General features: G+C 39.6%; 1 protein-coding gene across 7 annotated transcripts in view; it reads right to left on the bottom strand.

Annotated features, from left to right (window-relative positions):
• Window positions 1-22260, bottom strand: part of Pou2f1 (POU class 2 homeobox 1) — a 141638-nt gene that overhangs the window by 19051 nt on the left and 100327 nt on the right. For all 7 annotated transcript variants that reach the window (XR_007830791.1, XM_051147773.1, XM_051147776.1 and 4 more), the window contains 5 exons: window positions 20088-20261; window positions 14330-14471; window positions 12800-12945; window positions 11332-11511; window positions 8475-8580 (listed from right to left, as the gene is read on the bottom strand). Coding sequence is in view for 6 of the 7 variants with exons in the window: in XM_051147773.1 (XP_051003730.1) it covers window positions 8475-8580; window positions 11332-11511; window positions 12800-12945; window positions 14330-14471; window positions 20088-20261 (748 nt within the window). In the remaining variant the exon portion in view is untranslated. The remainder of the gene's footprint in view (window positions 1-8474; window positions 8581-11331; window positions 11512-12799; window positions 12946-14329; window positions 14472-20087; window positions 20262-22260) is intronic.

Below are 22260 nucleotides of genomic sequence, written 5' to 3' on the forward strand. Positions count from 1 at the left end.
AAAGAACCAAGAGAACAAATGTCCTCAGCAGAACTGGTTAGTTTGGCCATTTTTTAAAAATTAAAATTCATTTAAAAAAATTTATTCACTTTACATCCTAATCGTAGCCCCTTCCTGGTCCCACTCTCCCTCCCTCTTTCCCCCTTTGTCACCCCTACCCTCAAAGAGGTGGAGCCCTGCTCCCCTACCAACTGACGCAATCCTAGCAAGTCTCATCAGGACTGCCTACCAGGGGGAAGGGACCTAAGAGCAGGGAACTGAGTCCATGGCAGAGACAGCCCCTGCTCCCCTTACTAGGGGACCCATATGGAGAATGAGCTGTCCATCAACTACATCTGAGCAGGGGGTCTAAGTCCTCTCCATGCATGGTTCTTGTTTGGTGCATCAGTCTCCATAGGCACTCCTGGGTGCAGATTTGTTGGCTCTTGTGGTCTTCTTGTGCAGTTCCTGTCCCCTCTCGGTCCTTCTATTCTCCTACTCTTCCATAAGATTCCCTGCCCTCTGCCCACCTCTGCCCAAAGTTTGGCTGTGAGACTCAGCTTCTGCTTCAATCCCCTACTGGGTGGAGTCTTTCAGAGGACATCTATGGTAGCCTCCCATCCTGTTGCCTCTCTTCAAATGGTTCCAGTGTCTAGTCTATTTGCCCTTCTGAATGAGAATTAAAGATCCTCCCTAGGGTCTTCCTTGTTACTTAGCTTCCTTAGGTCTTTGGACCTAAATTTCATGATGTCCTTGTTTTTTAAATAGCTGAATAGTATTCCATTCATATGGAATAACAAAAAAACCCAGAATAGCTAAAACAATCTTGTACAATAAAAGAGCTTCTGGAGGTCTCTCCATCCCTGATCTCAAACTGTACTTAGAACAACAGTAATAAACACTGCAGGGTACTGGCACAGAAACAGACTGGTGGATCAATGAAATTGAATTGAAGACCCAAAAATAAACCCATAGACCTACGAATACTTGATTTTTGACAAAGAAGTCAAAAGCATACAATGGAAAAAATATAGCATCTTCAACAAATGGTGTTGGCCTAATTGGATTGCTATATGCAGAAAAATGCAAATAGATCCATATTTATCACTCTGCACAAAACTGAAGTCCAAGTGGGTCAAGGACCTTAACATAACATAAAACCAGAAACACTAAATCTATTAGAAGAGAAAGTGGGGAGGAGCCTGGGACTCATTGGCACAGGAGACAACTTCCTGAACAGAACACCAACAGCTCAGGCTTTAAGATCAACAATTAATAAATGGGACCTCATGAGACCAAAACGCTTCTGTGAGGCAAAGGACACTGTCAGTAAAACAAAACGACAGCCTACAGACTGGGAGAAGATCTTCACCAACCCTACATCTGACAATGGGCTAATATCCAAAATGAAGAACTCAAGAAATTAAACACCACCAAGCCAAATATCCCAATAAAAAAAAATGGGGTACAGAGCTAAACAGAGAATTATTAACAAAAGAGTATCGAATGGCTGAGAAACACTTAAAGAAATGCTCAGTATCCTTAGTCATCAGGGAAATGCAAATCAAAACGACTCTGAGATTCCATCTTACACCAATCAGAATGGCTAAGAGCAAAAACCCAAGTGACAGCACATACTGGCAAGGATGTGGAGAAAGGAGAACACTCACTCCTCCATGGCTGGTGGGAGTGTAAACTTGTACAACCACTTTGGAAATCAATCTGGCGCTTTCTCAGAAAACTGGAAATAGCTCTACCTCAAGAGCCAGATATACCACTCCTGGGCATAACCCTGAAAGATGCTGCACCATACAACAAGGACATTTGCTCAACTATGTTCATAGCAGCATTACTTGTAATAGGCCGAAACTGGAAACAACCCAGATGTCCCTCAACCGAAGAATGGATAAAGAAACTGTGGTACATTTACACTACTGTCTGGCCATTTACGCATGCTTTTGCAGCATGTTTTGAGTAGCTGTTCTTGATCCCTGAAAGCAGCACCTTATGTTTCAGATCAAAGAGCTTTTTTAAAAAATCACAAATGGTTTGGACTTGTCAAATACCTTTTATCCAGCTACCCAGGTCTTGTCTCAATTTCTATTGTACAATACGCTAATTGGTGTTCAGGTATTAAACCAACTGTATATTCTTGGGGTAAATCCCCCAGTCACGATGAATAATCTTTTTTATATGTGTCAGTTTTGATTTGTAAGGATGTTTTTCTTTTCCTTTTTCTTTTTTTCTCACTATTGGAGACTGAGCCCGGGGCCTCACACATGCTAGGCAAGTGGTCAGCAACTCTCAGCCTGACTTGCTAAGACTTAACTGAGAGTTCTAGTGTATCTTTTCATGAGGCTACGAGTTTATGTTTTTATTGTTTTTTTGTGATATATTTATTTAGCTTTTGTATCAGAGCATTGCTTGCCTTGCATAGAAAAAGTCCTTCCTCTATTTTCTGATTAAAAATATCTTTAAAAAAAATGTCAGATTAAATGAAAAATTAACAAGAAATTAACAAATTCCACAGAACACTATTAAAACTATCAGGGCCTGGGGTTTTATTTGTGAAGCTTTTAATTAATAATTGCTCAACTGCTTTCAGTCTATTTCGATTTTCTATTTAAAAAAAGTTTTGACAATTTGTTAATTTCTAAGTTCTGTGTCCATTTTACTCTATACTATCTTTGTTTAGAATGAAGTTGTTCCTAGAACTCTAATTTGGCACATTACACAGCAATTTTAAGTATAAACCTCAAAGAACTGAAAATATATGCTCATGCACAAGCCTGAATATGCAATTCACAGCAGCATTAAAAATAACTAAACCCTGCTATTACCCCAATGATATTGGCTCATGAATGGTAAACAAAATACTGTATATCCACAGAATGGAATACCATTTAGCTATGAGAAGAAGCACTTATATATTCTGCAGCACTGATAACATTAGAACATATGCTCAATGAAAGAAGCCTGGCATATTGAAAGGGCCACTTATATAAATTAATTTCTCTAAAATATTAAAAGTAAGCAAACCAAAGTGGACAAGTATGCCCCGGCAGGGAGAGGACTGATATATGGGCTTATTTTGGGGGGTGATGGAATTACTCCAATAATTAGATAGTTGTAGCAGTTCCACATGTTGTGAGTTACTAAGATCCACGGAACCGAGCACTTTAAAATTGTATGCTGAAAAAGGTGAACTATAAGCCCAGCATCTGCCTTAATTCTAGCTATCTGGGAGGCAGAAATAGGAGTGAGTTCAAGGCTTGTCCTATCTCAAAATAAAACAAATCAAACATTATATTCCAATTTTCATTTTTCTTCTTTCTTCTTTTCTTTTTTGAGGCAGATTCTCTCTATGTAGCCCTGGCTGTCCTGGAACTCACTAAGCAGAGCAGGCTGGCCTCGAACTTGGGAGATCCACCAGCCTCTGCTCCTGAGTGTTGGGATTAAAGGTGTGGGACATCACACTGCTCCATTCTGGTTCTGTTTAGTTAGTTGCTTTGATAATATGTATCTTTCTCCTTTTTCTTGATTGTAGATGAATTTTTGATTTTCAGTTGCATTTTTTTCTCTACTGCTTTCTTTTATTTCATTTCCTTCCTATTATTTATTCTTCCCTTGTTATTTATTCTTGTTATTTATTCTTCCCGCTTGCTTTGGAGCTAGTTTTTCTTCTTATAAAAAAATAGGATGTTTCCTTTCTAATTTTTCAAGACAGTCTCACTTTGTGACTAAATTAGGCTTGTACTCACTCTCCTCTTGCCAAGTGTTGCAATCATGGGCATGCAGCTGATCTCTACGCTTCCTATACTCCAGAAGTTTAAGTGTGAGCTGTGGCTGCTGACCTGTGATGTTGTTTCTCTGATGTCTCTGTCACTGGGGACAGGCTGTTATGATGGCTTCTGCCCACTCTGCTGGGGTCACACTGTGTACGCCACTACTGCCTTCAGAGATGCTTCATTTTTCAGTTGTATAATTTTAAAAATTCTCTTAATTTCTCGTTTTTCCCCCCCTTTGGCATAAATTTCTAATTTAATTTCTAAATATTTGAGGATTCCCCCAAATATCTGTTGATTCCTAAAAAGACAAAAGACAACATTTTATATGATTTTAATCTATTAAATTCAATGTTTTAGCCACATGTTAATTTCTAAACATTCAAGGATTCCTTAAGTTTTTTCTGTTGTTGATTTCTATAAAGACAATATAGTAAAGTGTAGTCTTATTCCCAGCACTCAGGAGGCAGAGGCAGGCTGATCTCTGAGTTCAGTGGCATCCATACAGAGAGCTCCAGGTCACAGGGTTATACAGTGAGATACTGTCTTTAAAAACAAAACAAGGGCCGAGTGTGATAGCGCACAACTTTAATCTCAGCACTCAGGCTGACCTCTATGAGTCTGAGGCCAACCTGGTCAACAAAGCCAGGACCAAGTCCAGAAATCCTGCCTCAAAAAACCAAAAAGAAAACAACAACAACCACCACCACCACCACCAAACCAAACAGCTGGGCGTGGTGGTACATGCCTGTAATCCTGGCACTTGGCAGGCAGATCTCTGTGAGTTTGTTGCCAGCCTGGTCTACAAAGCAAGTCCAGGACAGCCAAGGCTACACAGAGAAACTGTCTCAAAAAACCAAAAGAACAAACAGTGGGCCAGAAAGATGGCTCACTGCTAAAGAACACTAGCAGCTCTTCCAGAGTACCCAGGTTCAATACCCAGCACCCACATGACAGCTCACAACTATCTGTGACTGTAGTTCCAAGGGATCCAACTCCCTCACATAGACATATATGAGGGCAAGACACCAATGCACATAAAATAAAAATAAATTAAACCACACATACACTGTATGATTTTAATCTTTAAGTTACTGATCCAGTGTCTTTAAGGATGAATGTTCCAGATATACCCGAAAAGACTGTTTTTTCACAGGGATGACAGCTAGGTCAAGCTGGCTGATACTGTTTAAGTCTTGTTTATCTTTGACAATATTTTGACATAGTCACTAAAAGTGGAGTATTGTTTCCTACTATTGTTGAAGCGTCTATTTCCTCTTTTAATCATGTTTACTTTCCTGCCTGTATAGTGGGCCTCACTGTTAAGTAACTAACTCAAATTGCTACTGTCTTTCTGAGGAATACATTTTCACCATTATGAAACATTTTAGGAAACAAGTGGAGACAGGACACTAGTAGCTGAGCGCGGTTTGGAGGCATTGAGGAACACTGGGTCTCTCTGGAGGGGCGCCGCCTTATAGTCCCTCTAAAAATGTTTGCCAGGACCTTTCAGGCACCAAGCACATGAGAAAATGAAGATAAACACATCAATTATCAAGTGTTTTATTATAAGATGGTAGAGTGAGAAAATATTTTTCATTGTTTTTTAAACCTCATTTCAAACAGCAGTAAAGACATACAAGGTCATGAGACTTCCAGGGGCAGATATCGTGTATGAGATTTAGACAAATTTGCAGAAATGAGAAAGAGGAAAAAAAACAGGCTTATAAAGAAACCAATGATAGTTCAGTTAGCAAGGGAGAATTATTCTGTTGGGGCCAAGAAAGTCCAAACTCAGAGTTGCCATATACCAAGGCAGGAGAAGGAGAACGGAGAACAAAGTGAATATGGGACTGTTTATACAGTGGGCTTGCTCATCTCTCTACTAGACCTTGCATGAGTTGAGCTAATGTTACCAACTACTCAAAGAAAAGAAAGAAATCTGAGTGAAAGATTAATATTAAAGTGTGGGGAACAAGCAGATATAACTCTTTCTTTGGTCAAGAGTGAGTGTGAACTGCTACCGTGTAGCAATTTACTCTGGGATAAGCCTGGATTTTGCAGGGAAGCTCATTAGGGCACAGGGTGTTTTAAAAGGAGTTTGAACATCCCATCTGGTAAAGAAGTTCTTTAAACTCAGGAAATAGACAACTCAGAGGCTTTCAGAAGTCCCTGAAGCTGAGCAGCTAGACCAGGCCCTCCCTCAGCTATCATATATAAGTGATAAATAAGAACTTGCTGAAAGACACTTAGCCAAGCCGACTGAAAGAGACAGATAGTCAAGCTGAGCTACCCAAGGAGGCTCAGACCAACTGAGCTGTCGAACAGGCACTACAACCTGCCAAGCTGTTTCACGCATGCTGGGTAAGCGTTTGGCAATGCAGCTGTCACTGAGTTATTTCTGCTCCTGTAACCGACCTCTCTTCACCCATATTCCTGTAAGGAACCCCAGTGAAACTCACTGGGTCACTTAAGTTGGACTGCGGTGGTGTCCTTACTTTGGCCTGTCATTGGTTCACTACCTGGGGTGAGTAGACATCTGTTCATGTCTCCTTAGGAACAGTGTCACAAAAGAGGGTAAAGCTGCACCTTTGCCAACTGAGCAGCTGGGGCACAGGTTTGTGCCAACAAGCCTGGCTTTTGCTTTTTTATTTTTTTAGTTTTTCAAGACAGGGTTTCTCTGTGTAGCCTTGGCAATCCTGTACTTACTTTGTAGACCACGCTGGCTTCAAACTCACAATGATCCACCTGTCTCTGCCTTCCGAGTGCTGGAATTAAAGGCATGTGCCACCACGCCAGGATCCTGCTATTTGCTTTTTAATGTCTGAACCATTAGGGTTTTTTTTTTTTTTTTTTTTTTTTTAAAAACAAAACAAAACATGAGTATCCTTAGGTCTGATTCAATGATTTATAAGTAATTGGGAAGACAAAGTTCAGCTTTACATTTCTGGATGACTGGCAGTCAGAAGGGAGAAGCTTCATATCATTGGTGTTCAACCTAGTACCAAGCAGTCACAGCTTGCCTACGAAGCAGAAGTGTTGAATTCTATACACTGAAGTGTGTGTGTGTGTGTACTTCACTACATGTGTAGGTGCATGTACACTTGGAGGATACTGGGTGTTTTCCCCAATTATTATTTTGTTTCTGAGATAGAGTCCCACTGAGCCTGATGCTTGCCAATTTGGTTAGCCTGGCGCAAACTCAGGGGACCCTGTGTCTCTAGCTCCCTAGTGCCTCTACACCTAAATTTTGGGTTCTGGGGAATAAACACAGGTTTTCATGTTTGTGTGGCAACCATTTTAATGACTAAACCATCTGTAGCTTGGGGGTAGGTGCTGCTGAAGGTTATAATTTATGTACTTCTTTTAAGTTACTAAAAACTGCATGCATGCCTATTTTATGGAAGGAAATTCTCAATGAGGCCTAACTGTCAAGAGGTCACAAAGTACTGTTTAGATTACATAAAAACTTGACATTTTTTAATGGCTTAGAAACACAATATGAAGCCAATTACTAAATTTATATAGCATAGTAAGGCCGCAGAACTAAAGAGATGTTATGAACCTAAAATATGAATTTAAAAACAAAAACAAAACCCAAACCGACAAAGTCTCCAATTCCAGGCCAAGTTAAATTTGATCATGAAATATTATAAAGCAATCTAATGGCTTACTAGCATATAATAAATCATTAGCATAGCTTATGTAGTATGTATCACAAAAAGCAAAACATTTGATGACAATGCTGAATCATTTTAAATGCTTTCGGAAATTTTCTTTCAGAGGAGAAAAAAAAAAAGAAAGAAAAGAAAAGAAAAAAAGATTAATATATTCATTTTATAATAAGTGTATCAGGCACTTAGTTGGACATAAAAAGAACACAGTACTTACCTTTTTACAAGTACTGGAACAGATTTATAAAGAAGACAGATTTATGAGTATCTGACAACTTTAACTTCCTAGAGAAGTTAAGGAATATTTCCAATAAAAACTAATATATAAGTTGAAGCAGATTACCAGTATCACACCAAGAGCTGACTATCAGACCATGAAATGAGCACTACAATGGACATTTTAAGAAACAGGAAATATTGACAATGGCACATGTGTCGGGGTGAGCAAAAGTCTAAGAATAAAAGTACTCAATGATGAATTGTATGTTTCTCTGAATGTTAAAGCTGGGTGCAATGGTGCACACCTTTGGTTCTAGTGCCCAGGAGGTAGAAGCAGGTGGGATGAGCTCAAAACCAGACTGGTCTACATAGTGAGTTCCAGGTCAGCCAGGGCCTGGTTAACATTATTATGGTCAGCTCATATTCAGGGTCACACAGACACATACACACACATGCATGTGGAGGCCTGAAGTGATGCTGAGTATCCTCCTTGGCTGCTCTCTGACTGTATCTGGAACATACCGATTTGGCTAGCCTTCCCCAGCACCGGATATGGGTGGGTTACTAAGCCCACTTGGGTTTTAAGTGTGTACTTTGTATCTGAGCTCTAGTCTTCCTCATTATGTTCACTGAACAATCTCCCTAGACCCCTCCCTACACATATATTAAAAAAAAAAAAAGAAAGAAAGAAAAAAAAAAAAAAAGAAAAAAGAAAAAAGCCCACAACCAATTCCTATCTTCAGGTAGCACCTTCATGATTTATCAGGTCTTCACAGAAACCTACCTGGTAATGTGCCTGTGAGTTCGTGTTGCTTACCTGTAAGAGAGAGATTAGTCACTGCACCACTGGTTAAGGGAAGGACAGGGTTGACTGTGAGGGTAGTTGCTGAACTGCTTGTCACAAGGCTTGGAGTGGTTGCCACCTAGAGGTCAGACAGGAAAAAAAAAAATGCATGTAGCATAATCAGAACTTGAATAGCACTTAAATGTGAACAGTGTTGAGTCAAACTCTAAATCAGCTAGAAATGGTATAATTATCAACATCACCTAAACAAGAGAACTATCTGACAGCACCAGTGTTTATATGGTTTTTACTTTTGATTCTATGGAAGTATGACTGCCTGTCTGTTTCCATCCATCTATCCACCAATCCATCCATGCATCCATCCATCCATTTTTGAAACAGGATGCTCTGTAGACCACACTGGCATAGGCCACTACCAACTGGCTGATTTACATTCTAATGGCTAGACTTAGTGGCACACACCTTTAGTCCCGGCACTTGGGAGGCAGGGACAGACAGTTCTATGAATTCAAGGCCAGCCTGGTGTACAGAGTAAGTCCAGGACAGCCAGGGCTACACAGAGGAACCCTGTTTCAAAAAACAAAAAGAAAAAGACACCCTTGCTATATAGCTGAGGCTGGCCTAGACCTCACTGAGTTAACCAGACTGTCCTCCAATAAAAAGATTCTGAGTCCTGAGATTAAAGGTGTGTGCCGTTACTAGGTCAAGGACTTGTGGCGAGACAGACAACAGAGGAGAACCTAGTGTTCCTCTCTTAAATGGATATAATATTAAACCAGCTCCTAAAGATCTGGCTTTACATTTCTAAACATCCATTAGAGAAATTCCTTCTTGAACTAGATGGAAATTAATACCACGGCTCACGACAGGAGACTGAGGAATGCTCAGCACTGAAAGGGAGATCTGCATCAGACCCATTCTTCCTAGGAAAGGATCTATGAGCCAGGAAAGGGGGGTGATTTTCTGACCAAGAAGGGCACTCTACTAGGAACGCACAGCAGTTGGGACAGTACGCTCAAGACTCACACAAGCTCAAACCAGATAAAATCCCAGCATGAAGAGGGAGGTGGGCATGATCTCTAACCCCTAGCACTGGAACTACTGGCAAATGACAGCTGTTGGGAGCAGGAAAGCCAGTTTTCTTTAAGTTGTGGCCATTTGTCAATGACATCCTAGTGGATGGCCATACACCTAAGAGGATACGGGGCAGCAGAACTTGGACTTGATGGCTTAACAGCACCGCCCCCCAAGTTTGTTTTTTCGTGTGTGTGTGTGTATGTGTGTGTGTGTGTGTGTGTACACGTATGCTGCAGGAGTTGAGGAAGGGGGAAATACAATTAAAATCTATTGAAATTCTCAAAGAACTAATAACAAATGAAGGTGTGTGTTTGTGTGCCCCACCATTTCCCAAGCTCTAGTGCAGATTTTTAAAGCAACTTTGTGTTTCTTTTTGAGATATTACAATATTTGACAGTCTTGTAAGACACTGCCTTCTGTCTATGACAGCTAAGCCTAAGAAAAAAGTCACCTACACAAAATTATTATCTAATGACTATGACTCTTGTAACTACTAGGTCAACTTTAACACTAAAACCTTACTATTTAATAATCCTTAATTTTCACTTAATAAATAATGCTTGCCTTAGTTTAAAGAAACCTTTTGGAGCCAGGTGTGGTGCCACATGCCTTTAATTCTAGTACTATGGAAGCAGAGGGCAAGCAGATCTCTGTGAGTTCCAGGTTAGTCTGGTATACATAATGAGTTCAAGTTAGCCAAGGATACACAGAGAAACCCTGTCTCAAAAATACTAAGAGGGAGGGGAAGAGGTTGTAATATGGAGTAACATTAAAATAAAATAAAAGCAGATGAACAAGAATAAAAGGACATAAGGGCAGATTCAACAGTCTGCCCTAGTTTTGAAGTGTGACTGGCATCATGGCAGTGGTCTACAATTATCCTAAAAGAAAGGAAGATAAAGCAGGGCATCCTATGGCCATGGCATGTCTCTTCCATCTAGGAAGGTTTTAATGGAAATGGCAGGAGTGACTCAGTAAGGTTCTGTATGAAGGCTGACCTACTGTCCCAGGGTGAAGATCTGACATGACTATTCACACTTGGGAATTCCTGTCACTTCATCATGTAAGTTTACTACAATGGGCTTCAGGACTGAACAGGAATAAAGAAGGAACATGGTATATTTTTTCCAAGTTATTGGAATCAGGAACAAATCTACCATTATAGTTGCAGTGTAACCTTATTAGCACAGATGAAAATGCAAAGGAACAGAAAGGAATTCAAATTATTTACTTCCAAAAGTAAAAGAAACCAGTAAGTTCTGGGGTTCACAATGAGAGATTTCATAATTTTGGAAATATTTAAAGTAGACATTTTTATATATTTTCAACAAGTATCTCTCTCTCTCTCTCTCACACACACGCACACACCTGTTCTAGTTTGAATAAAGATGCTTCTATAGGCTCATGTTTAAATTCTTGGTTCCTAAATGGTGGCAGTGTTGGGAAGGATTTGGAGTGTGGCCTTGCTGGAGGAAGCGTATCACTGGGAGGGGCTTTGAGGTTTCAAAATCCCATGACACTGTCAAGTCGTCCTCTCCGCCTCCCACTTGAGGGTCAAGACTTCAGTTCTCTGCTCTTCCGATGCTTCCCCATCATGGACTACCCTCTGTTTTATAAGCTGAAATTACGTGGTTTTTAAAAAATAAGCTGCTATGGCCATTCATGGTGTCTAATCACAGCAACAGAAAAGTAACTAAGACAGCCATTATGAAATGAGTTGACTACACACAGGTCATTTGTAGGACTAAAACTTAGCCCTTGAAGCATTTGTCTCTTCCATATCCACTCTTACCAGTGAGGTTGGGCTGGGAAAAATTGCTTTGATAGGTGAGCTGCTGGTCCCGCCACTGCTTGGTGGGTTGATTCTTTTCTCCTTCTGTCGGCGGTTACAAAACCAAACACGAATCACCTCCTTTTCCATATTGAGCTGTTCAGCAATCAAGGTGATATCTTCCGAGGTAGGCTTTTGATTCTAAGAGGAAAAAAAGCCCATCTTTTAGAATCTTGAAAAAAAATTCATTTTAGAAAAGACACCGAGGGTAGGGAAGTGTCGCCTTCTTAGGAAAATGGACAGCTTGTTTGTAGAACTACTCAAAAATAAATAAATAAATAAATAAATAAATAAATCATTTTATATATTTGCCATGCTGGAGACTGAACCCAGAAACAAGTGCTCTACATCTGTCCCACATCCCAGTCTCAGAATGATTTTCTTTTTCTTTTCTAAGGATTTATTTTATTACGTGTACGAGTGTTTTGTCTACATGTATGTAAAGTAAGCCCGGACCATAAGACAATGCTGTTCATGAGCCACCACATGGAGTCAGGGATCTGACCTACATCTTATGTTGGCCAGGCTGCCTCTGCCTGCTGACTGTTGGGATCACAGGCGGTGCCACCACTACTCAGCCTTTTTATGTTTTGATTTTTTTATGACAGGGTTTCTCTCTGTGCAGCCCTGGCTGTCCTGGAACCCACTTTATAGACTGGTCTCAAACTCACAGAGATCCACCTACCTCTGCTTTCTAGGTGCTGGAATTAGAATGCTTCTGCCTGGCTATTGGTCTATTAACCTTAAAGCTAACAAAATAAGACAACCTTACATATTACAAAGAATGTATAAGTTTCTCAGTGCTTTATGCACACTAACTTGGACCTCATACTACGCTTCTGAGTCAGAAAAGGAAGATAGCTTTCATAGGTGCAGAGAGTTCATTCTGAAATCAAGTGAGGTGCCCCATCACACCTTTAATAAGAGGCAAAGCCAAGAAAGACTCCTGACTCAGTGTTTCCTCAAGCAAACACAGGTCTTTCTGAATTAGAAGTCAATTTTTTGTTGTTTTTGGAAGTCTTTTTTTTTTTTTTTTTTTAAAGCCAAGTATCTGCTGAATTAATTTGAATTACATAAATAGGACCTTTGGGGTCTCTAGTGTTGTGCCCTAAACTACCATTCTAGGCATAAGGACACTAAAATTCAGTCAACTAAACCAACAGTGTTTCTTCTGGACAGGCATGGTTTCCTCTGGAGGTCCATGTTCATGAAATTGTCCTGCTTGAGGTACTTTTCTCCCATCTATGTTCCCTACCAAATGCTCACATAATTAGAACCAAAGTCTCTCTGGAGTTCTGCAGTACTAAAGTGTCAGTAATTATAACATCTTATTTCTTCAGCCCACCAGGGTGGAGGAAGACAAGGCTACGTTTTAATATTTATAGTCCCTAAAAGTAAGATGCACATAAAAAGCGAACGCCTCACCAACCTCCATGAAACTCTTCTCTAAGGCCACACGAATGTTGGTCTCTATGCTGGTGCGTTTTTTCCTCCTACGATTCAAGCCCTCAGCCCCCAACCCTGGAGAATTCAGGGCACTTGGGCTAGATGCTGTAGAATCAGACGAGAGGTTCTCTATAAGAGTGAAGAAAACACAGGAGGAAAAAGGAAGCTGAGCTTAAGGATTCACATGCAGGATATATATGAATAATAAAACTGGTAAAATAATTAAAGCTCAATGTATGAGACTTTTAATGTAATCTACATTAGAGCAATATTCACCACCTCTGATTTTTCTACTGTCCTTTTGGCATTCTTTGTCCCAGGATGGTTATTTTTTGTCACCATTCATTTTTGTTTTGTTTCTGAGAATACAAAGGCTCTATTCCCCCACATATACTATACCTCCCTCAGTTCTGTTCTTTGGCTTGTTTATAAGATGAAAAAAGAAAAGAATGTTTCTTGGAAATCACTGGATATTTAATGTTTAATCTAGAGATGACTTCTCAGTCTCTCGGCTAATAGCAGGGAGAAGGCACCTCGAAACTCTTTAAGCTTAGGACGGCGTTCTTTCTTAACAGCTGAAGAAGTCTGGGTACAGTCCAATAGATTTCTTTCTACTGGATGCAAATCGAGTTTAAATGGATCAGTGGCTTTTGCCTGTGATTGCAAAAAAGACAACAGATGGCTAAACTTTACCCCCTGCTACTAAATCAGTATGGCAGGGTGTGGAGGTGAGCATGTCTCACGCTCTTCTTTTCTAAGGGCCTATTTTTGTTTCCATCTATAATGGAAACCACATGGTTGCGTGTCTTTGTGGTCCCTTTTAGCTCCTGAATGAAGTCTATGATTTTGTGGCTCAAAATTTCTAAAATGATATCTCAAAATAAATATTCCAAGACCAGAAGCTTAACTTTTCTATGAAATAGGTGGCCATTTTTTAAAAGTAGAAATATAAACAGGAACAAATTCTATGGCAATCTACTCAAAGAAGGAATACTGTCTGCTCTTTAAGATTACTTATACATACAGGCCATCTAATCTTCATCCTCAAAAAACTGTGTGCCCATCCTTAATCCTGGGTCAAATATAAAAACATTTCAAGACTACAGTTATTACTGGTTATTTATACTGTAATTACTGGAATACTAAGATGAACTATCCCTGATCTACATAACCATAGTTTATAAAGATTCTCATAGGGTTACTGGCTCCAGCACTCTGTAGCATCAGCAATATAGTAAGATCCCATTTACAGAATAATCCCTCCAGGAAAAACCCCACGGGCAATGAAGACATTTCTTTCTTTCTTTCTTTCTTTTTTAACATTTATTTCTTTATTATTCTGCCAGCATGTGTGCTTGCAAACTGGAAGAGGACACCAGATCTTATTATGGATGGTTGTGAGCCACCATGTGGTTGCTGGGAATTGAACTCAGGACCTTCGGAAGAGCAGGCAGTGCTCTTAACCTCTGAGCCATCTCCCCAGCCCTGATGAAATTTTGTTATATTCATTTACCTGCATCATTTAGCCACTTCTCTAAAAGTGGCTTTAACTTGCACATGTTCTTAAAGCTGAGGTTCAAGGCTTCAAAGCGAGAGATGGTGGTTTGGCTGAAGTCATTTCCATATAATTTCCCCATAGCGAGCCCAACGTCACCCTGAACAATATAGAACAACAAAGTGGAGAGAGAAAAAAAAGAGATTCATGTTACTAATGTTTCCAACTTCTGTCCTGAAAGGCTACTCCAAAAACTGCTGCTCAAGACAAACATTTGGCCATCACTTTCTTTACTCCATCTTCCCATCAACTTTGCCTGCAAGGAGAGTCCAGGACTGTAGGGAGAATTCAGCAGGGCCTTGATCATAGACACCTTCAATATTAACCTCATAGGCTTTCTATTTTGAGTCTCTTGTTTCCTTATGTGATTATAATCATCACACCAAAACTTCCAAGTCTTCAAAAATGTGCTGATATACGAAAGCCCTCCATTAATACAAGCAAAATACTTTAAGTACCCTTTAAAGTCTACCTGTAATACTTACAAGGATTAGATGTTTAGATAACCCAGCAGTTTATTCTTATTATTGCATTTTATTTATTATTATTATTATTATTAAATTTTTTATTTTTTTATTTTTTTTTGTTTTTTCAAGACAGGGTTTCTCTGTGTAGCCTTGGCTGTCTTATAGACCAGGCTGGCCTCGAACTCACAGCGATCTGCCTGCCTCTGCTTCCTGAGTGCCTGGATTAAAGGCGTGCACTACCACGCCCGACTATTTATTTATTATGTAATATGTATGTGGACCCAGAGTGCCATGGTGTCCATATGGAAGTCAGAGGACAACTTGAGAGAGCTGGTTCTCTCCTTCTACCTGTAGATGTAGGTCTTGAGGACTGTGTCCCAATCTTCAGGCTTAGTGGAAAGTGCCCCTAAACCAGGAATTTCTGAACCAACCAAACTTCACATAAATCACTTTAAAATTCAGAAATGACCCCTTACTCTTTATAGTTTTTTTTTCATAAGTATTTCTGGAAGCTGTGGGGAAAAAAAATATCTACTTTCACCCTTAGTTTAGATTTCAAAGTTGGTCACAAAACCAGTTATTCTAAAGGACCACATTTGTAGCCATTAGAGAGATAGAAATTCACAGTAGAAAGGTTTGACCCATTTAGTCAAAACTTCATGGGCACCTGAAACTTGGTAACCTTATTGAAACAGAACAATGACTCTGAATATATTACAAAAGATGCCTTTCTCCACGAGCCTATCACCTTTGAAATATACACAGTGCTGTCCTCCAGCTGGATTTCTCTTGTTCTAGTCATTTTATAGATAACAGGAGGAGCTCATGGAGTTTAAATGGCTCAGACACCTGCTTCAACTAGATTAGTGATAGGGCAGAAAAGTACAGCATTTCTCATACAAAATACTGCAAAAATAACTCTGCTGTGACAGTCAAGTCTCAAAAGACCTGGCAACATTTTTTAAGTTAATTATTTTTTTATTTTTATGTATTTTATATATATGAATGTTTTGCCTGTATTGCTGTATACACAACATGTGTACAATGCCCACAAAAGAGGGCATCACCTCCTTTGGACCTAGAGTTACAGGTCATTGTGAGCCATCATAAGAAAGCTGGGAACTGAACCCAGGTCCTCTGCAAGAACAGCAAGTGCTTTTAACCACTGAGCCATCTCTCCAGCCCCAAACTATGAAGTTGTGATCTTCCTGCCCCCATTTCCCAAGGGCCAGGATTCTAAGTTTGTGCTACTAGGCCCTGCATTAGGACTGATTTCATAGGCAGAGGAAACTTAAAGACAACCTAATATTGACTCTATCACATAGTTATCAGTGATCTTTCTTGTATGGGTCTATAATGAACAAGGAGCAGGACAAAAAGAAATACAAAATGTACAGTTTGAAGAGAAAGAGTGCCAGGAAATTTAATGTTGGAGCCAAGGGTTGTGATGAAACTGATAAGGAGAAATGGAATAAAGTGAGTAGCACCCTTAGGGCGAGGCACCACCCAGTTAATCTACAACCTGTGAAAACAAACGGCCTAAGAAATTAGTCTGTTCCTAAAAAGAAACAACAAATCAAATGCAAGCAGGGGGCTAGGTTCAATCTCAAGCAGGCAGAAGAACTTGGCAGCACTGGCCATTTGGTTCTTGCTTTAGAGTAAAAAAAAAATGAGGCAGGAGTAAAGGGGTTATGGAATCTTCTGTTGAGGTCAAGAAAAACCACCGAGGCCAGGCATGTGACAGGGGAGTCCCTGCATGGAGGCCCTAAGAGGCCACAGCATGAAGCTGTAAAATTGAATCCTAAATATGTTGGAGATGCCAGAGCTCTGGGCTATCTGTCAAGGAGAGCTGCAGACAGGGAGTAGAACCAGCCCAAGAGAGAGAAGCATGCTGCAGTCAAACAAAGCTGAAGAGCTGGGGATACCTGAAGAATCACCTACAGGACTTACCTTGCTGGATTTCTGTCTTGCTTTGGACTTTTATTTCCTTCTTATGCTCCTATTCCTCTCTTTTGGAATGCTATTTATATTCTGTGCCATTGTATATTGGAAGATTGTAATTTGTGTTTTAGTATTACAGGTGGTTACAATTCAAGATTGCCCTGAGTCTCAAAAAAGACTTTGGACTTTGAAACAGCCTTGGGATTGAAAGAGTATGGGGATTTTTGAAGTTGGAAATGTATTTTGCATTATGATATAATAGGCTACAAGCCTAAGGGGTCTCGGGAGTGGAATGTGGTGGTTTGAATGAGAATGGCCCTCCACAGGCTCATACATTTGAATATTTAGTTCCCAGTTTGTGGAACCCTTGGGAAGGATTAGGAGTTGTAGCTTTGTTGGAAGAGGTGTATCACTGGGGTAGGCTCTGAGATTTCAAAAGTGCATGCCTTTTCTCTTTTAGCTCTCTCTTTGCCTCATGGTTGTTGTCTCGAGCTATGAGCTCTCAGCTACTGCCTCAGCACCATGCCTGCCAGCCACCATGCTCCCTCCATGATGGTCATGGACTCATCCTCTGAAACTGTGAGCCTCAACAAACTCCTTCTTCTGTAAGTTGCCTCTTTACAGCAACTGAAAGGTAATTATGACAGGTCTCCCTTGTAATATGCTAGTTTTCATTAACTTGGTACATTAACTTGGTTTAGTACTCTTGTAGCTCTTGGGTTCTTTGTACAAGTTAGCAGTTTCAATCAATTGGTTTCAACATACATAATATGAACTATGTTGTATCTCTTTGACTTTTAAAAATGACCAAAAAGAATGAAAGTGCAATGGTTGACACTGGAAATAATGAATGAATGAGTGAATGAATGTATTGTATCTGAAAAATGATATATACTATAATGTTTTCTTAATTATGTAATGACTTGCCCACTGCTCATCAAAAATAAACACATAACTAGAAAATAACTGTTCAAAACATCTATTTAATCAAAGAATAAGGATTTATCTCAAGAATAACTTGAATACTTTACTGTGCATGTATATAAATATGAAGATTGAATACACAGCTACCTTTGGAAGCTACAATATGATATATGACTTAAAAACAAAGGTTGATAGCTGATCTTCCCATCTTGTGCCAGTAGTAAGCACTCTGGCCCATGCAGGCCAGTTTGTAAACCGTTCTAGGCCTTCTCAGTCATTTTAAAAAACAAGTAGTAGTCATGCAAAGAACAAAACAAAACAAACCATAAAACAGAGTAAGATGCCAGGATGAAGGTATGACATGTATGGGGCAGCGGGCGGGTGTGGAGAAGGAGGGTAAGATGTGGAGAGAGGAGAAAAAGAGAGGGAAGAAGGGAGGAGGAGGGGGAGAGAGGAATTGATTATTATCTCCACATTGGTAATAAATTGGATCAGATGCTACAGAAAGAGAAAAGGGAAACCAACATTTGGTAAAGAGTAAAGATTTTGAAAAGCCCAACACCTTTGACTTGGCATTTAAGCAACTGTTTACCAGAGAACCCCAGAGTGTAGTATATTAACAACCAAACCTAGCACAGCTAAGCAAGCTAGCCTTAAACTTCCTTCATAGTCTATCAACTTATTTCTACCAATCTAGTTTATCTTTACTTTTTATGTTTAAAACAAGTATCATTTAAGTGCTTCAAAATTACTAAAATGTTTCTGGGTTATAATTTAAAATTTTACATTCATTTATTTTGTGTATATGTATTTGTTTGTACATATGCAGATGCATCTGTGTCTAGATGCACCATGTAGGTTTTGAGGCCAAGCTCAGATCATTAGGCTTGGTGGCAAGTACTCGCCCCTTAGTTTCTTTTATATCTGAAACTCCTCAAAAACATAACTACATTTCATCTAAAATGACATCTATTTTAAATTCATATTATGTAGTTTCTTTGAGCAAAAATAAATCCCCAAACACAAGGAGTAAAAGAAGTCTAAGTCCCTAATGACATTTAGAATAGATGGTGATGTCACTTGACTTTTGATCCACCAGAGCAGGTGGTATATTGTGTACTTTCAGCTCAACCTAATTTGCAAAGCATGTGAGCGGAACCTTTTCTGGAAAGGAAACATCAGATTTTTCCTCCTGATTCTATAAGTACACAACTCAATCAATCCACACTTCATGTTTTTTCCCCCAGCTAATTTTACATACATATAAATTTAATTCCTTTCTTGCTTTAAAGTCATTATTTTTGACAGGCGGGGAGTAGAGTTAGTGACAGTGCTTAGATGGGAAAAAAGCTGTGTGCCCAAATGCTTGCTTAACCATTAAGCACACTCATTCTACTTTTCAAGCCCTCTGGTAGCTAACATTAAAAGATTTGGATTTTGATTGATTAATTTACTTAATTTACTTAAAAAAAAAAACTTCAATAGATTCTTACTTGACTAATCTCAGTGGGCTGAGAGGAAGAAGGCTTTAGTAAGTGTTCAAAAGACTCTGCAACCCTTTCTTCTTTCCACCTTACACATGTAGTCAGTTCCACAACCCTTTCCTTTAACACCAAAATCTGCAGAATAGTCCTGTTTCCAACACAATCCACTGAAACACACATTTGTGTCATACATAAATGTATGAACATAACATAACCAAACTCACAGTATTCCAAAATTTTAACTGCTAAATGACTATTAGAAAATCAACTATAGCGAAACCCCAAATCAATATGACCAAGAAACATCCTGCTTTTTAGAAAGGATACACAGCCAACCAAAAAGAGTATGTGAGAGCGTATTGTGACGGCTAAAGTTGGTTGTCAAATTTGACAAATCTAGAAAGAAGGAATCCTAGTTGAAGTGTTAGTCTGTCAGATTGGCCTGTGGGTATTTCTTATTTTATTTGCACTGGTGTTTTGCCTGTATGTATGTCTGTGAAAGGGAGTCGGATCCTTTGGAACTGGAGTTACAGACAGTTGTGAGCCACCATGTAGTTGTTGGGAATTGAACTCAAGACCTCTGGATGAGCAGCCAGTGCTCTTAACCTTTGAGCCATCTCTCCAGCACCTAGAGTATTTCTTAACTGCTAATTGATGGGGGATGAGAAGCCACTGTGGACAGTGCCATCGCTGGGAAGGTGGGCCTGGGCTGTTAAGAATATTGGAACAAGCCAGGAAGCAGAGTTCCTCCATGGCTTGCTTCACTGCCTGCCTCCAGACTCCTTCTCTGACTCCCTTAGTGATGAGCTGGAACCTGTGAGTTAAATAAAGCCTTTTTTCTTCGTTAGTTGGTTTTATCACAGCAACAGAAAGTGAACTAGAACGGCGAGTTCATCCTACCTGAGTGAATCCAAGTTTGATTCGTCTTTGTTTGAAGGTCTTGGCAAATTGCTCAAGCTCCTCAAGGTCACTGGGCTCCTCCAAGCTGGGAGTATCAATTCGCTTTGGTGTTGCCTGGCTCTGTGGAAGTGTCTGAATTGGGGTTGCTGCTATTGTGCGAGTTGGGGTGGCGGGCTGTTGGAGAAGGAACAGAATAATAAAAAGACACCTTAGCTTGTAACTGTAACGTGCTGGCAACTTAAGGAAACAGACTTAGAAATTCAAGGCAGACAAAATCCTAGCTCAGAGGAGAGAAGGTAGGCATAAAGTCCCACTCCCAGCTGAGGAGTCATGGGCATTTGTTGCCTGGAGAGGGAATTGACACCTGGTATACTGGCCACATTCCAAGGCAGGCCCCATGCCCAGGATTAATCACAATACAAGCTGGGCTCCATAAGATGTTTTTAATTAAAAAACAAAAACAAAGCAAGGAAGAGAGAAAAAGAACATGAGGCTGGGTGGGTGAAGACATCTATGAGAACACGAATTTGGGTGGGTTTGGTGGTGGTGGTGGGAATCTGGAAGTAGGACGAGGAATATGACAAAAATACATTGTATGCAATTTATAAATACATAAAAAAAGACTGTCTCAAGAAAACCAAGGACAAACAAAGAAATATCTTTTCCCGTACTCACTCCTTTTTTTTTTTTTTTAAAAGACAGGCTCTTATTCTTTAGCCCAGATCAGCTTGGAATTCACTATGTAATCCCACTGCCTCAACTTCATCAGTGCTTGGAGACGGCTAAGCAGATGCCACCAATACCAGCAAAAAGTTCTTTAAGATAAATTCATAAAGGATTTTTCTAGCACCTTGATATATGATGTCATGTTTCTGATAACAATATGCTGGGCCCCACTGCACAGTGCAGTTTGTGACTCAGGACTTGTGTTCTCAGTTTAGGACAGCATTTTGCTCACCAGGGAAGAAATGATACACCACTTTTGACAGAATACTGACCTCTCTTACTATCCAAAGTAAGAAACTTTCCAAGTATCAACTATTACCTGTATTTCCTTGTACTAGATTCAGGTCTCAACTAGATATTAATGAAATCTTTATTCTCACCTTTATAATTAGGGCCAATTCTTCAACTATTACAGTATATATTCTTTCAACTAGGCTTTAAATTTTTTTCAGTGTGTATAAACTTTAAACTCATTTTTATGAATTTTCTCCCATTTCTACTATCTTGCTTTGAGAAAGAAAACTTTAGTTATTTCTCAGTAATGAAATCCTTTTTGGTTAAAAAAGAAAGTCTTCCCAATAATATGATACCTTACTCTGTATTTTATGTAAAGTTCATTTTGAAACCTGAAGACGTAGTCCTAACACCGCACCATCCTACCCCTTGTGCTAAAGACTGAGCCCAGGGCTCTCCTTTTTTATTTAAAATTTTATTTTATGTATTTGCCTAAATGCATGTCTGCATGCCATATGCACGCAGTGCCTGCAGAGGCCAGAAGAGAATACTGGATACCTTGGAACTGGAGTCAGAAGTATATATGTTAGGAAACAAACCCAGGTCTTCTAGAAGGCATCCAGAGTCTTAACTGCTGAGTCATTTCTCAAGTCCTTCTTTTTAAAGGAAAATACCAAATTTTCTTATCATTCAAACACCAGGCTCCTCTGTTCTACTCAGGAGCATTGAGTAGAGCCTTCCTTCTGTGCTCACTAATGGGGTGCTCCGAATTCAGCATCCTAATTACTCAGTTGAATCCTCCTATGAAGGGCAGCCCAGGTGAGAGATTATGAACCAGGATTTTCTTCTTGTAATTTAGATGGGCCTTATGTTACCTAACCTTCATCTCATTATAACTAGGGAACTAACTGACCCAGAAAACTACGTAATAGGCATGATACAATAATTGGAGAAAATTCCTCTGTTATCCTGTTTCAATAAAGACAATCAAGTATGTCTGTATGACATGCTGACACTGAATAATTTTAACCAACTATATTAGACCCTATATTGCTGAATACTTGCCACAGTGACCATGTCTGACAGGTGGAGGTGAGTTTCAACTATCAAACTGTTACTTCATCTTCAGCATCAAGTAGACTGTCAAATAATAATGGACTAAAAATAGCTTGGTAGACAGCTGTTATCTTCCTCTAAAATCCCTGGCTGAACT

The sequence above is a fragment of the Acomys russatus genome, chromosome 6 (assembly GCF_903995435.1).
Source record: "Acomys russatus chromosome 6, mAcoRus1.1, whole genome shotgun sequence".
In the NCBI taxonomy this organism is placed as follows: domain Eukaryota; kingdom Metazoa; phylum Chordata; class Mammalia; order Rodentia; family Muridae; genus Acomys; species Acomys russatus.